The sequence below is a fragment of the Astatotilapia calliptera genome, chromosome 19, assembly GCF_964374335.1.
Source record: "Astatotilapia calliptera chromosome 19, fAstCal68.1, whole genome shotgun sequence".
Taxonomy (NCBI): Eukaryota; Metazoa; Chordata; class Actinopteri; order Cichliformes; family Cichlidae; genus Astatotilapia; species Astatotilapia calliptera.
In genome coordinates, this window is record NC_137440.1 from 3,878,880 (window position 1) to 3,894,220 (window position 15,341).

Genomic DNA, 15,341 nt, shown 5'->3' on the forward strand with positions numbered 1-15,341 from the left:
AATAAATGTGTACAGTATATATACAGATGTATATATGTTATTGAATTTATGACGGGTTTAGCTAATGGCAAGTTTTATAAGAAGTGTATTTTTAAGGCATTGAGTCATTATTTAGCTCGTGAAACTTTGAATCATTGCACTGTTATAATGTGCTAGGAGGATGTTCATGATTTATTTTAGAGAATATGATTTGAGATCGGTAAGCTACAAAGGCACATTTCACTTTTAGACTATTAAATGAGAGCCAATTAGAACTACTGTTACTGTTACATGGAGAACTGTGAATGTCATAGAGAGCTATATAGATTGTGGGGTTTTCATACTTTAGGTGCAAACAATATCAGTTAAAGTATGCTGTTAAGTGTCGGTTGGAGCAAATCAGTTCAGGTAACATAATTGATTTAATAGAGATTATAAATTTAAATAAGTGGTTGTACTCACACAAAAAAACAAGTGTTGGACACTTTGTGTAGGAAATTGTAGGAAAATCCATTGTCCTTAAATATATCTGTTTCTTTACATGTCTGAGTACACAGTGTAAAAGAATATAAGAAATAAGATATATAAAAGATGTTGCTGTAGAAACTTTTGTCACTGTAGATACGCGTGTTGTTCTGACAGTGTTTATGTGAATGTAATGGTCGTTCATGTGACTTTAATCAGTACTTTCTAATGAGGATGAACGACGAGGTAAGGGTCCTCACAAATAAAGAAATGCAAACCCTTGTGTGTGTTCTCAGTTATTCTCAGTGAAGTCTTTGCAAATGCCTCGGACCACTAGTGGGACAAACTCAGAAAGGCCGCTGAACTCTCTGGTGAAGAAAGTGTGGCTGTCCTTTGGCTCTGATGACATCGCTTTGAGATCATCCAGGGGTGCCCACGCCACGCCCACTGAGAAGATGGTAATGCCTGGTTGGAAAGGAGAAACAGGAGAAAAAGTGAGATGTCATCTGCATAGCAGTGAAAATGAATGCTAAGCCTTCTAATGATACTGCCTACAGGAAGCAATGTAAACAGAACTGGTCCTAGCAATGAACCCTGTGGAACTCCATAATTAACCTTAGTGTGTGAACAGGACTCTCCATTTACATGCACAAATTGCAATCTATGCAGATATGATACAAACCACTGCAGTGCAGTACCTGTAATACCTACAGCATGCTCTAATTGTTCTACAATATTATGGTCAACAGTATTAAACGCTGCTAGACCTCACTAGCAGGACAAGCACAGAGATGAGTCCACTGTCAGAGGCCATAACAAGATCATTTGTAACCTTCACTAAAGCTGTTTCTGTGCTGTAATGAACCTGACTGAAACTCTTCAAATTAAGCCATTCCTCTGTAGATGACCTGTTAGCTGTTTGACAACTACTCTTTCAAGGATTTGTGAGATAAGGGGAAGGTTGGAGATTGGCCTATAAGCTAAGCTGGGTCAAGAGATGGCTTTATAAGTAGCTGTTTAACTACTGCCAGCTTGAAGAGCTATGGTAGCCAATTATTGAGACAGGTTGATCATATTTAAGATTGAAGCATTTTTTAATGGTAGGAGTTCTTTGAGCAGTCTTGTAGGAATCTAAAAGATGATGGTTCGGATGACGTAATTACTGAAGTTAACTCAGAAAGATCAATTGGAGAAAAAGACTAAATAAATATCAGTGGTACTGAAAGTAGCTGTATATAATGTTACATCTGCGAGATGACGAGGAGTAAATTTTTCTCTAATGGCTAAAATTGTACTTGTGAAGAAGTTCATGAAGTCATTACTAGTTAACGTTAAAGGGATGGTTGGCTTAACAGAGCTCTGACCTTTTGTCAGCCTGGTCAGCCAGTGCTGAAGAGAAACCTGGGGTTGTTCTTATTTTCTTCAATCAGTGATGAATAGTAAGATGTTCTAGCTTTAAGGAGGACTTTCTTATTAAGCAACAAACTATTTCTCCAGGCTAAATGATGATCCTCTAAATTTGTGACACGCCATTTCCTCTCCAGCTTACGAGCCATCTGCTTTAGGCTACATGTTTGAGAATTATACCAGGGAGTCAAGTACTTCTGATTTGAGGCTCTATTTTTCACAGACTTCAGTATCCAGTGTCATACATAGTGAGGAGGTAAAATTATTAACAAGATAACCGACCTCTGTGGGAGTAGCGTTCGGGTAGCTGCTCTGCTCTGTGTTCGTACAGGGCATTAAAGATGATAACAGTGGGTGGATCATATTCTTAAACTCAGTTACAGCACATTCAGTTTGGACTTTTTGAATACAAAACATGTCAGTGAAATGTTTGTGAAACAACACTACAAACACTGACTCTGTTTCCAGTGAAACAGAGTCACTGACCCTGCATGGAACGTGTTCCACTGAACTTGTTCTGGAACGGGGCTGGGTCAGGGCAGAGCAGCCAGGGGGAGAGGTTGTCAAGCCAGCCGTTTCTTTTTCATTTTGATTGCAGCAGCAGGGGGAGGAGCAACTTGAGGTCTGGCCTGGGGAGACTGCTAGTCCATGGATTCTTTGGACCCCCTACAGCCTGGCCGGCTGCCTGCACTTTAGGGAGCCTTAAAGGCAAGGACCTTTGAGGATATACTGCCTTCTAGTTTCAATCTCACTCTAGCTCAGCTTGGTAAGCTATAGAAGAGACACTGAATGCTCTTGCTGACAGAGACCTTGTAGCACTTATCAGTAAAGCTGGAATAGAAGTGGTCTTCCTTGAAAGGGAACAAAGATCATAATGACGGAGAAGTCTTCAGGTGAAGATAGCTTACTCCCAAGAGATGCACTTGGGCATGTAGCAAAGGCCATGGGACTCCATTCCTTAGCAGTCCAACAGGGATCTTCCTGTCCAGTATCCAGCGTATCCAGAGTAGTTAAAATAGTAACGATGTTGTTACAGTTACAGTTGTTACAGTTGTTACAGTTACAGATGTTACAGTAGTAACATCAAATAGCTTTCATTTATTGTTTTCACACATACCTTGCTTATGTGCAGCCATTGCTGGGCCTCTGACGTCATCGTATGATTGGCCATCTGTCACCACTATGAGAAAATTGCGACCCGGTCCTGTTCGTCTGCCATAAACAACAAATACAGTGTAACTTCTAATACAGTTAAAAAAAAAAACCCTGCAGAATGTAAACACAGTTTTCAGAAATTTGATTTGAGTATTTCCATTTTTGAGTATTTTAGATCGAACCTTAAGAGCACCTGACATCTGTCTCTTGTTGTGGTACAAATGTTAGCGTTATTTTCATAAAATTACATTTTCTAAAGACAAAGATTAACACTTTTTTATCATTAATTATCTCATTAAGTATTGCAAGGCCCTGCAGTTTCAATAAAATAATGAATAAAATAATTTTTTAAGGCTAAACTTGCCAACACTGCAGGTGTGGAGAGCTTTGCTTAGAAAGAAAACAGCGCCACTGTTACCTGAACAGGTTCTGAGTGGTGTAGCTTATGGCTGAACCGGTCGATGTTCCTCCACTCATGTAGGAGATCCTTCTCAGAGCATTGATGGCATCGTCCTTGTTTGAGTAGTCAGACAGGCCAAACTCTAACCTCTGTTCATAGGTGAACTGCACTGCACCTACAACACCAATACAGCCAGTCAGCCAACCAGCATTAATAACGTATAAGATAATCAGTGGTTTGCATGTTGTGAAGCTGACCAATGTGAGCTCCCACATCTGAGATTTCAAAGCTTCTTGCAATTCCTGCTAGGAATTCCAGGACAAGTTGGAAATTCCCATCCCCAACGCTAGATGAACCATCGATGAGAAAGCCGATGTTCACAGAATTGTAACAGGTTTTACCTAAAAAATACATTTTATGTCAATGTCACAGCAGAGCCACATCCATCTAAATAATCAAATGTAAATATTATGAATTCATTAATTTTGTTTCTGTAATAAACAAAATGACTTAAAAAGCTATACTGTTAATGGTGAAACCACAGCTGTAAAGAGATGATGCTGAAGAGACTGAAAGTATTTTCATGTGATAGTTGCATGTCCAAAAGATATTTTATAGTGTAGCAATTCTTTCAAAACTTTTTTCCAAGCAGAAAACAATATTATTTCATTTTTCTTGGTCAAATCTGATATTACAAAATTAAAGAATTATTGGTATTGTTTTTAATGCAAAGGTAGAACTGTTAATACCTTAATATTTGATTATCAAATGTAATGTGATGGCCATGACCTGTGTGTTTTCAAAGGTATCTCCTGACAGCTGCATTACAGTAGTTGATGAAGGTGTGTCTTACTACAGAGCAGGCCGTCTAGTGAACAGAGTCTCTGAATGAGAGGTCTGATGTGTTTGGTGGTGCTGAACCAGCTGGGGATTGGATAACTGAAGAAACCGTTGTCTTTACACACAGCCTGCAGGAGGACAGGTAGAAATTCTGTCATTAATACAAAACATGTTTACTGTGATTTGATGAATGCCTCTTGGGTTTGACTAAAATAATAAAATAATAATTCAAGTTTCTACTTTTATGCTGCACATAACCACTCTCAATAACCGCATGCATATGCTACATTTTTTTTTTGTTGTTGTTGTTTTTTTGTTGTCCAGCTGAGCATGGATGGACAGATTGTGCTTTTTGGAAAATTTTCAGCTAAGGCAGTTCTGTTTCAGACTTCTAGGACCTGTATCAGGTCCTTTTTGTTTTCTGGAGTCATAGACACAATACTGAACACCAACATGTTCAAGCAGAGTTGAATTCTTTGTCTGAAAACAGGATCTGTCTGAAAACTGCTGTTTGTTTAGGGTCAACATTACACAAGGTTTATATGCGATTTTGTGTTGTTTAAAGGGAACTAAAAATCCAACTCTGCAACTGTGGACACTATTAAACACTGTTTAAAATAATCCTTATTTATCTTAAACCAGGGCAGATTTCCTGTCTAAAACACAGCATTTTAACTTCCTTTCCCTGGCCTTAATACAAAGTCTTACTGGACTTTTGCAAGCAGAAGTTTTTGAACAGCAGATGGGCTCACATCTTTGTGTCTGAGATGTCCATATTAAATATATCCTCTCTTTTGACAACAAGCATCTTCTGCACATTTACTGACCTCATTATCTTAAATTTTGGCTATTTTTAATAGCCATGCATCACTGTTTTTATATGAAAGAAAAAAAGGAGCAGCATAATGTATCCATTTTAAGTTTAAACTAAACAAGAAGGGACAATTCAGTCTAAAGTATATTTCATGTTAGAGTGTCACTCCTTATTAATGAAACATATGAACATTTATCTAACATTTAGGCAATTCAAATAACATGTGAACCTTCTTCATGAAGTCTTTGTCTCGAACCATGCTGAGCTCCTCAGGCGCTGGTTTGGCGACAGACACCAGAAAAACATTGATCCCACTCTCTCTGGCCAACATGGCCGCCTGGTCCAGGTCATCAGATGGCCAGCCATCAATTAACACCATCATCACCCGGGGGTGACCCCTTCTCCCCCCATTCTCCTGAGAGAAAAAGGTCTCTGCTGTATGCATGATGGCTTTACCTAGGAAGACCAACAACACGATAAATATTTTTACATTACCTGTTTTTTTTTTTGTTTTGTGTTTTTGTCCCGTTTGGATCTTTAGCCATCAGAATTGTTGTCTTAAGGCCAAGAAAGATGCCAAGCGGATTTATTTTACCAAGTGGATCATCATGGCCTTGCCATATTGGTCCATTTGATTGACCTTTATTATAATTATGTATTTATTTTATTTTATTTTCGGTTGCTACAAACGGGACAGACATGACTGGGTGATAGGACAGGGAGAAAGAATGAAAGAAAGAGAGGGAGAGAAAGAAAAACAGAGGGGAGAAGAGACGGTGAGAAAGGGGGGAAGAAAGAAAAAGAAACAAAACACCTGGATCACCTGTTTTTTTTTTGTCTAACTGATGAAAGGAATGCAGGCAGGGTGGGGAAGAGTGTCAGTGGCAACTACTGACAGAAGGATAGCAGCAAGCGTGATAGGGATGGTAGTGAGAGAGAGGTAGTGATATGATGACCAGTTTGGATTATTGTAGGGTCTACCTTACAATATAAAGCACCTTGAGGCAACTGTTTTTGTGATTTTGCACTATATAAATCAGATTGAATTGAACTTTGCCAGGTAGTGGGTTAGATTTCCTCCACAAAATGTGGGAGACTGATGTCATACAGACATTAATGCTGTTAAAGGTGATCCTACAGCCTACTGAATCATCACATGTACTTACTCTTTTCACCTCATTTGATCATAAATGAGGAAATTTTGTCTGATTGTCACCTTTTCAAAGAGCTATGGGCTACAGGATGTGTATTTTTTAACTTTTCAATTTATAATTCAGGTTAATCAAGATATGTGTAAGTGTGTGTTACCTGTATTCGAGTCTCCTCCTAGGTAGGCCAGCTCCTTAATAGCAAACAACAGCTCTTTAGGTTGAGTGTAGTTAGTCAGTAGGAACTCTGTCCTGGGAGAGTCACTGCAGGCACATATGAAGACAAATGTTTAGTGTATATGTATATATCTGCATTTTTGATGTAATAATTCTTATCTAGCCCTTAAACCTAACTTTAATCTAAACTTTAAAAAGCATAAACCCGAGTTCACTCATAAGGGAGGTAAAAGGAATTTTATGTGGCATAGTATAACACACCATTGGATACTCTATTAAATACCCGATTTCCTTTCAGAATTGTGACACAGGTTCAGCAGTCTTCAATAGATTGTTGAAGCTGTGAGTGATGGACGTTTTCCTCACAGAGTTTGATCAATACTGAAATGATACAATTGATCATCAGTTGTTGGAGATTTGTCAACAGAACATCTATGAATGAAATGTCCTCTTTTCCATTTTTATTTGGAAATAAAATAAAAATGGCTGACAAGTTGCCTTTATTTTTTTACATTTATTTACTCACCTCTATCCCAAAATACCACAATTCTCAAGACTTGTTAGTATAAATGACATTGTTGGGTGGTTTAAGGCTGAGGTAAAAAGAAAGAAATAAAGATTTTTCTGAAGTGACTCTGTGTGGTGTGCCCGACCTGGCCTGTATTAAACCAATATGAGGTCCTATTGGTCCGACTCTTAGCATAGCCGCCAGTTTGGCAATAAAGTTCTTCTGCAGGTTAAACCTCCGCTGCCCAATATTGCTGCTGCTGTCAATCACCATCGCAATGTCCATCTGACAATCTGCCCACACAAAAAAGTAAAGATGTTGATCCAGAGATTAACAACATTGATTATTTTTATGTTCAGTGTTACTATAGATAATAATTATTATTGCAGTTTTTGCTTATATAACTTTCATTAAATTTTATTTGACCTCTGACTACACTCGTGTTTTGGACTTTTTCCATCCGATATAATTAAATATAATAAATAAGAACTTTTAGTGTATATGCTAAGATATAAATGGGTGCTGGAAGATAGTTCTGTTAAGTATAAAACAGGACTAATGCTTGCACTCTTCAGTTTTGATGTATTAGTTAAAACTGAGGTTATTGTACTCGGCCCTGAAAATCTTAGAAATATGGTATCTAACCACATAGTGAGTGGTTAGATACTTACTCTGGATGGCATTACCTTGGCCTCCAGTAACGCTGTGAGGAACCTTGGAGTCATTTTTGACCAGGACATGTCAAAAATGTCCTGGTCCAGTGCACATATTAAACAAATATGTAAGACTGCTTTCTTCCATTTGTGCAACATCTCTAAAATTAGAAATATCCTGTCTCAGAGTGACACTGAAAAACTAGTTCATGCATTTATTACTTCCAGGCTGGACGACTGTAATTCATTATTATCAGGATGTCCAAAAAACTCACTGAAAAGCCTTCAGTTAATCCAAAATGCTGCAGCAAGAGTCCTGACAGGGACTAGAAAGAGAGAGCAGATTTCTCCTGTTTTGGCTTCCCTTCATTGGCTTCCTGTTAAATCCAGAATTCAAAATCCTGCTCCTCACATACAAGGTCTTAAATAATCAGGCCCCATCTTATCTTAATGACCTTGTAGTACCATATCACCCTATTAGAGCACTTCACTCTCACACTGCAGGCCTACTTGTTGTTCCTAGAGTATTTAAAAGTAGAATGGGAGGGAGAGCCTTCAGTTTTCAGGCCCCTCTTCTGTGGAACCAGCTTCCAGTTTGGATTCGGGAGACAGACACTATCTCTACTTTCAAGATTAGGCTTAAAACTTTCCTTTTTGCTAAAGCGTATAGTTAGGGCTGGACCAGGTGACCCTGAATCCTCCCTTAGTTATGCTGCAATAGACGTAGGCTGCCGGGGGATTCCCATGATGCATTGAGTTTTTCCTTTCCAGCCACCTTTCTCACTCACTATGTGTTAATTAATCTCTGTCTCTCTTCCACAGCATGTCTTTTATCCTGTCTTCCTTCTCTCTCCCCAAATGGTCGCAGCAGATGGCCCCGCCCCTCCCTGAGCCTGGTTCTGCCAGAGGAATCTTCCTGTTAAAAAGGGAGTTTTTCCTTCCCACTGTCGCCAAAGTGCTTGCTCATAGGGGGTCCTATGATTGTTGGGTCTTTCTCTGTATCTTTTATTGTATGATCTACTGTACAATATAAAGCGCCTTGAGGTGACTGCTGTTGTGATTTGGCGCTATATAAATAAAATTGAATTGAATTGAATTGCCACAATTATTACAGTCAATTAAAAAGTGCATGTGATACTTATATATGCAGATGACTAAACTCTATTTAACCACCTTCTACAGTCATTGTTCTACAGTTACTGTCTTGTACCCATTTCTGGCTCACTTTAAAAAAAAAGTAATGCATAATAAACTCTGATGTAAACAAAAACCATAAAAAATAATAACTTAATTTAAGTTTTAATCTGTAAGCTTAAGCTTGGGATCAGATGGCAGGGGACAGGTCTAGTGTGCTCAAATGTGTAATGAAGGTGTGCTGGGAGCATCTAGCAGAAGCCCCAGTCTGTGAAATATTAGGTCTTTAGCTATTGCTGCGAACGCAAGTGTGGTTCTTTTTTACCAGACTGTTGATTTGGCCACTCCTTAAGTTCTTATTTAATTATGTCTCCCTGACCTGTATCAACATCTGTTTGAACCTTTTGTTGAGTGATTTTAAACAGCTACCAAACTGATATTCTATACTTGGAAACAAATCCTGAATAGAATAGAATAAAATAGAATAGAATAGAATGCCTTTATTGTCACTATACAGATGAACTGTATAACCAATGATATATACAATGTACCTTTATTCCCACCTGCCAGGGCTTTTTTCACTGATGGCTTCTTCAGCAGTTTCTTTACTGCAACACACACATTTGTACATCTTTGTAAACAGTCATTGATACAATGCATTCCTTAGCGCTTCACCCATCCTTACACTACTATAACTAAAAACTAAAACTTCTAAGGGCTTGGCACTCATATACACACTCAAATACACACACACATAAAGGTCAACTGAGGTAACACAGTATTTATGGTCGAAGCATCAAACTCCTGTTGAGTAATCCATATCCAGTGTTCTATTGTGTTTATGCCTTTATATTTTCAGAATATCTCCTGTCTGAGTCACCCCTATTGCTTAAATAGGAATGGGAAGGGACTGTCATAATAAATTATGGACAGTACACATTCAAAGAGCATTTTCTGAGTAACTTGTACTTTGTATAAATTCCCTAACTTTGGCACTCTAGGTACTCTCTCATTAAAAAAGTATGATGTGGAACAAAGTCTGACTTGTGGAACAGGTTAATTATATTTTGTAATAAGACATTTACTTGGCAGAAAAAAAGTTAATCCTGCCAAACAGGTAATTATCTCAACCATCAAGTTATACTCACATGATCTGTATTCTGATCTGCTGGAAAAACAGCAAAAGAGAATAACAGGTCATAATGAAAGTTATGGCCCGAAAGTGGTCAGTACAGTATACAGAAGCATCTGTGCCGAGTATGGCCTGGAAGCCTCGAGGTCAAAATGGTGATGGCTAACCAACCGGACATAGTAGTGGTGGACAAGCAGCCGTAGTGATAGATATAGCGATATTGAGTGACAGCAACATCAGGAAGAAGGAACACGAAAAGCTGGAGAAATACCAAGGGCTCAGAGAAGAGCTCCAGAAGATGGGGAAGGTGAAGGTAACAGTGATCCCAGTAGTAAGCACTCAGTGCAGTGACCCCCAAGCTAGGCAAGTGGCTCCAGCAGATCCCACGAACAACAACCGAGATCCCCGTCCAGAAGAGCGAAGTCCTAGGAGCAGCCAAGATACTGCGCAAGACCCTCAAGCTCCCAGGCCTCTGGTAGAGGACCTGAGCCTGAGGACTGCCCACAGGGCGAGAGGGGATTTTTTAAAAATATATTTATATGTGTGTATATGTGTGATGCCGTCCTTTTACTTCTGTATGAGCTTCTCTTTTAATTTTGCCTTTGACTTAAGCTCAGTGCAAATAAAGAAGCCACTTTTGGCTGTCCCCTTGTCACAGTGGGTTGCTCTACTTATTTGATTTGGCAGAGTTTTACGCCGGATGTCCTTCCTGACACAACCCCAACGGAGATTTTTGTCTCAAGCTGGAAACCGGTGATCCTTCACTTGCCAAACAAATCTGTTAACCACTAATACTAATGAAAATAAAAATCTGACAAAAGAAAGTCAAAGACATAACAAGATGAATTACCAAAAGGAAACAGTTAATTAGAAAAAGTGCTCAGATCAGGGTGGTGTCATGACACTAGGAAAGCACAGACAGAACAAGAACAAATATATATTCCTAATATAAAGGTGTGTATCATTTACCTGGTCGCGCAGCTGCAGGAAGAGCTGTGGTGCTGGTCTCGCTGATCAGCTCCTGTGGAACATTAATGGGCTCTAAAACACACAGAAGGTATGATAATTAGTGGAGAAGACAGATATGGATCATTCACATCTGCAGTCAAATGATGATATTAATCAATTAAAAATTGTGTTTTTGTTTTGTCTAATCCCTGCTAATTTGCAGTTTATAAAATAAAATTATTTTTTCTGTTGTATAATTACAGGTAAAGCTTTCCAGTACTATATAAGTTTATACAATCTCCAGATAACTATATATTAAAATAATGTATATATCATTCTGAAATCACAATTCTAGGTACTTTAAGCATATCTCGCAATAATAAATAATAAATAATAATAAATAATAATAAATATTAACATTATTAGGTTATTCATATTGGATTATTACTTAATTAAAAACAATTCACCAAAGTGGCTCCACCTACTGGTGAGGCTGAAGGAGGCGGTCCAGTGAGACAGGGCCTGTGAGTGTATACCGTGGGCATATGAGCTGATGTAGTTGTGCCGTCCCTGCAGCCTATGAACCCTAACAGGGCCCCCAGCTGGGCCCAGGATACCTCTGTATGAAATGACAAAATAAAAGTATTATTATCACAGTGGAAAAAGATCATCATTAACAGTTATGAGAGTTGCTACTCGTGAAGTCAATTACAAATGCAGCTTGAACTAGTGCATCTGGACCGAGACCTTGTTAAAAAAAAAATTTTTAAAAACACACACGTGCGCAGGAAGTTCTTTTCATAGTAAAATAAATAACTAAAAAAAACCTTTATGGGACAAGGAGAAGACACAGCTGTGAAGGAGAAAAAAAGATAAGAATAAGCATAATTTTTCTTCTCAGTAGGCCACCGAGGCCCTCTGCAGAGGAATGAGGAGGTCACTCAGGGCTGAGAACTTAATCCTCCTTTCATGCACATTCCTTCATGGTGTTGGTGTTTTGTTAAGGTTCACATCTTGGCAGCGGAACACAGAGTCTAATCCACATGTTTGAAAAAACAATTCTCACTCCAACGGCACCGCTGTGACGAGGTGTTCATGCTCTGAAAAGGCTGCTAAGAGTATCATATACAGGGAACTAAAAACAATGGCAAGAAGCAGTGGAAGTAACAAGGAAGTAATCAGTGAACCACAAAGCAAAATAACCAAATAGAGCTCCACCACCAAAAAAAAGTTGCATTAAACTAAAAAATAAATAAATAAATATAAAAAAATACAAAAAAAAAATGACTGAAGACCCTGAATAAGAAGGAGAGCGTCTAATCATTAAAAATGTAATAAAAGCAAAGAAAAATTAAACTGAAGGAACTTTAACACAATATTGAAAAAGCCTAGGTTAAATTAAAAAAAAAACTTTAATTGAAAATATACACACAAAACAATACAATATACTAAATGAAAAAATGAATGAAAATTAAAAATGAACCGACAATACAAAATAGAATCAACTATGAGAAAAAACTGATTTTAAATAAATACATGAATAAAAGTTAAAAAAAGAAAAGAAAAAAAAGAAAAACTAGTAACAAAAACCCTCCAAACAAAATATGGAAATGAAAATCAGAAGATAAGAAGGATTTACTTTGTTTTCTATTTTTGTTATTTTTTTTTCCATTTCCATTTTGCTTATTTTTCTGTCGGTCCTTTCAGCCAACCACGTCACGGTCCTCTAAATATTACCATGGTTTAATTGTGTAGCTTTAAAATCAAGCAAGTGTACAACATTATGTTTTAGTGTTTTCAGTGATAGACTGAAATATCACAGTTAATATTTACTATAATATGTAATTAAAACATATTTTGGTACAGCTGATATGAAAGGAAAGCTGTACCTGTGGACTGCAGCTCCACAGATGGATGAGACAGCAGCATAGACTCCTGTCCCAAACACAGACATCCTCCACTGTGTGCACTGTGGTGGACATAAAACCACCACGGTGTCCTGGGTCAGGTCTGCTCCACGTGTTGTACAGGTCACTGGATAGGGCACTGAGTGGAAAACAGAAGATGTCCAGTCAAAATACTCCATTAAAATCCTTGATCTAGGTAGTAGGTTTCATCTTCATTAAATAGAGTAAGCTAGTTTAGTCCAGAGGCAAGACCAAGCATTTTTAAAAACAGACAGAAACATAAAAAAAGACAAACGACAGAATACAACTAAACAGATTTCTTTTACTATTAATATATATTATTAATTTCATTATAAAATAATTTTCTAAAAAGATAAAAGGGGGAAGGAACATTTATAAAGTGTAAAAGTATAAACATATATCAAATGTAAATGTTAATAATAATAACAACAACAAAAAAGTAAAATATGTAAAATGCTAATAAAAACAGAAAATAGCTATGGCTATTGGTGATTTTACTACAATTGTGTTTTTTTTGTTGGTTACTTTTTGCAGCAATTACACAAATAGACACGTATTTATATATGTGTGTGTACTTTACATTTTCTACAGTGTATGATTCTAAGGAACAAAAGTGACCAGAGAACTAAGTGGATCTATCTGCTGTCAGGCAATCAGGTATTTTTCAGGACTCACCACTAACTTCTGAGCCAAGTACTGAGGAGAGCAGGAACAAAAGGCCTGATGGGGAAAAACAGATCACACAAAGTTGTCATCATATGAAAGAAAGGAAGAAAAGAAAAAAGCAAAAAAAAAAGGAAAAAAAAGAACAGAAGTTACCTGTCAGAGGCAGCACAGACAGCTGAGGCATTTCTGCAACAAGCTCGGTATACTGAAAAACAGATATTACATATAGTTACTCTAATAATAATGAGTATTATTTTTAAATCGTATTTTTTTTAAACGAGTTTACCCAGCCTCCTCTGGCTCATCCAGCCAAAAACAAACCATCACCTATATTTCATAAAGCAAATAGGCAAGAGCTTTCCATTGGTGTGGAGGTCTAAGTTCAGCCACATTATCTACCCCCCAAAATGAGGCCAGCTGACTACTTGAACAAAATGAATGACTAGGTTTTCATTTCCTTTCCTTGCATTCCTCATTCCAAAAGAATATTCCAAGAGAAAGACACCAGGATTCACCAGGGTTAAATTGTGAAAGAGTGATTCTAAGAGCATGAGACATTATTTTCAAACACGGACTGGCCACCACGGAGACTCTTTGGGATGCACTGGAGTGGTCAGACTCTCCCATCATTAGTATGAGATGATAAAAAACCAATGCAGCTCTGGATGGAAATAAACATTGACACAGCTGAAATGATAAAATTCAGCTCATCGACATGATCCTACTGCAAATGCGTGCCATAATCAAAGCTAAAGGTGCTCCAACAACGTATTTTATTTTGGCCAATAAACCAGTCCACAAGCTAATTATGGATTAGTAAGAAATCTAGAAATGTAGTTATGTGTGAACCACACATCACGTAAGTGAGATTAGAAAACAATGTCATCACATCACTAAAGAAGAAGAGGCAGTAAATGGTTAAATGTCAAGTCCACAGCTATCTCAGGAAATTGTTTAAAATTTGTTTGTGACCGAATCCACCAATGACACAACAGCCAGTAACCAGTAGTGGTTTGTAAGCTCCATATATTCCTATATACAAGGACTAATCAGAAGCCAGAAAGCAAGCCAGTACCAATCCCTAAGCTTGGCAGGTTAAACAGTCGATAAATACATTAAAAAAAGATGGAAAAAAAAAAGAGATAAGCAGTTAGTAGAGGGTGTAATAAACATACAGCAAGTAAATAAAGTTATTGGTTAATCACTGAATGGATGTAAATCACCCAGCCTGTTAGTCATTTCTAAAGAAAGATCTCTGTGCAGAATCAGCAGGAATTTCAGTCTTACGAACTGTTTCTTCAGCAGACGTCTCTGAGGAAAACTGTTCAGACTGTTCACACGTTATTCCCTGGAAGGAGCAGCAGGCGGTAAAATGACAATGCTGAGCTGGTGTCGATCGCCTGGCGAGAGAGAGGTAGCCCTTTAAATAAGCGTTCTCTCTCACAACACACACACACACATTCATACACACCTTACTGTGGTGACTTCAGAGGGGGAGGGAGGAGGGGCCTCAGTGACAGGTCAACCTGAGATGGAGCAGAGGAGTGAACTGCAGAAAAACCTTGAGATAACTGTTGTGCTTTAGTGCTATATAAATACAATTTATATAGCACTAGATATTTTTGTACAATAACCTGAGTGGGTTTAATAAAGACATGCCTTAAAAGCCCACTGAAAGGATTAAAAATGTGGGCGTCTATTATTGAAAGTGCAATAGCTAGCTACATCACAGCAGCTTCAGGACGGAAAACCACATTTAAGCTTTGTTATAAACAGAGGCGCCACCAAAGGGGGGCCAGGGAGGCACTGATCATCCCCTAAATTTGCTGGCTCCCCCAGTGGCCACCCCTGGTAAGACTGTCATATGTTGGTAATAATTCTAATAAACACGAGAGAGGAAAACACACTACAGTGAGTTGAAACCCTGACTTGTTATTTATTCCTGCTTAAAACAGATTATTAAGGATTTCAAAATCTTATTTGGTTT

The 15,341-nt window shown here is 38.0% G+C and overlaps 1 protein-coding gene across 3 annotated transcripts; it reads right to left on the reverse strand.

The window, feature by feature from the left end:
• Window positions 1-370: 370 nt before the first annotated feature.
• coch (coagulation factor C homolog, cochlin (Limulus polyphemus)) lies at window positions 371-14,782 on the reverse strand. 3 transcript variants are annotated; one of them, XM_026193629.2, is made up of 15 exons: window positions 14,642-14,782; window positions 13,508-13,559; window positions 13,364-13,408; window positions 12,650-12,806; window positions 11,246-11,379; window positions 10,782-10,853; window positions 9,232-9,288; window positions 7,039-7,186; window positions 6,369-6,472; window positions 5,290-5,516; window positions 4,260-4,374; window positions 3,664-3,807; window positions 3,425-3,581; window positions 2,969-3,063; window positions 371-909 (listed from the first exon to the last, which is right to left on the reverse strand). In XM_026193629.2, the coding sequence occupies exons 2-15, from the start codon at window positions 13,536-13,538 to the stop codon at window positions 737-739; spliced, it is 1,659 nt and encodes a 552-aa protein (XP_026049414.1). In that variant the 5' UTR covers window positions 13,539-13,559; window positions 14,642-14,782; the 3' UTR covers window positions 371-736. The 3 variants fall into 3 exon arrangements, with proteins under 3 accessions (XP_026049414.1, XP_026049415.1, XP_026049416.1); XM_026193630.2 differs by having other exon boundaries at window positions 9,244-9,288; window positions 14,642-14,779; XM_026193631.2 differs by lacking the exon at window positions 14,642-14,782 and having other exon boundaries at window positions 13,508-13,691.
• Between the last annotated feature and the right edge of the window lie 559 nt (window positions 14,783-15,341).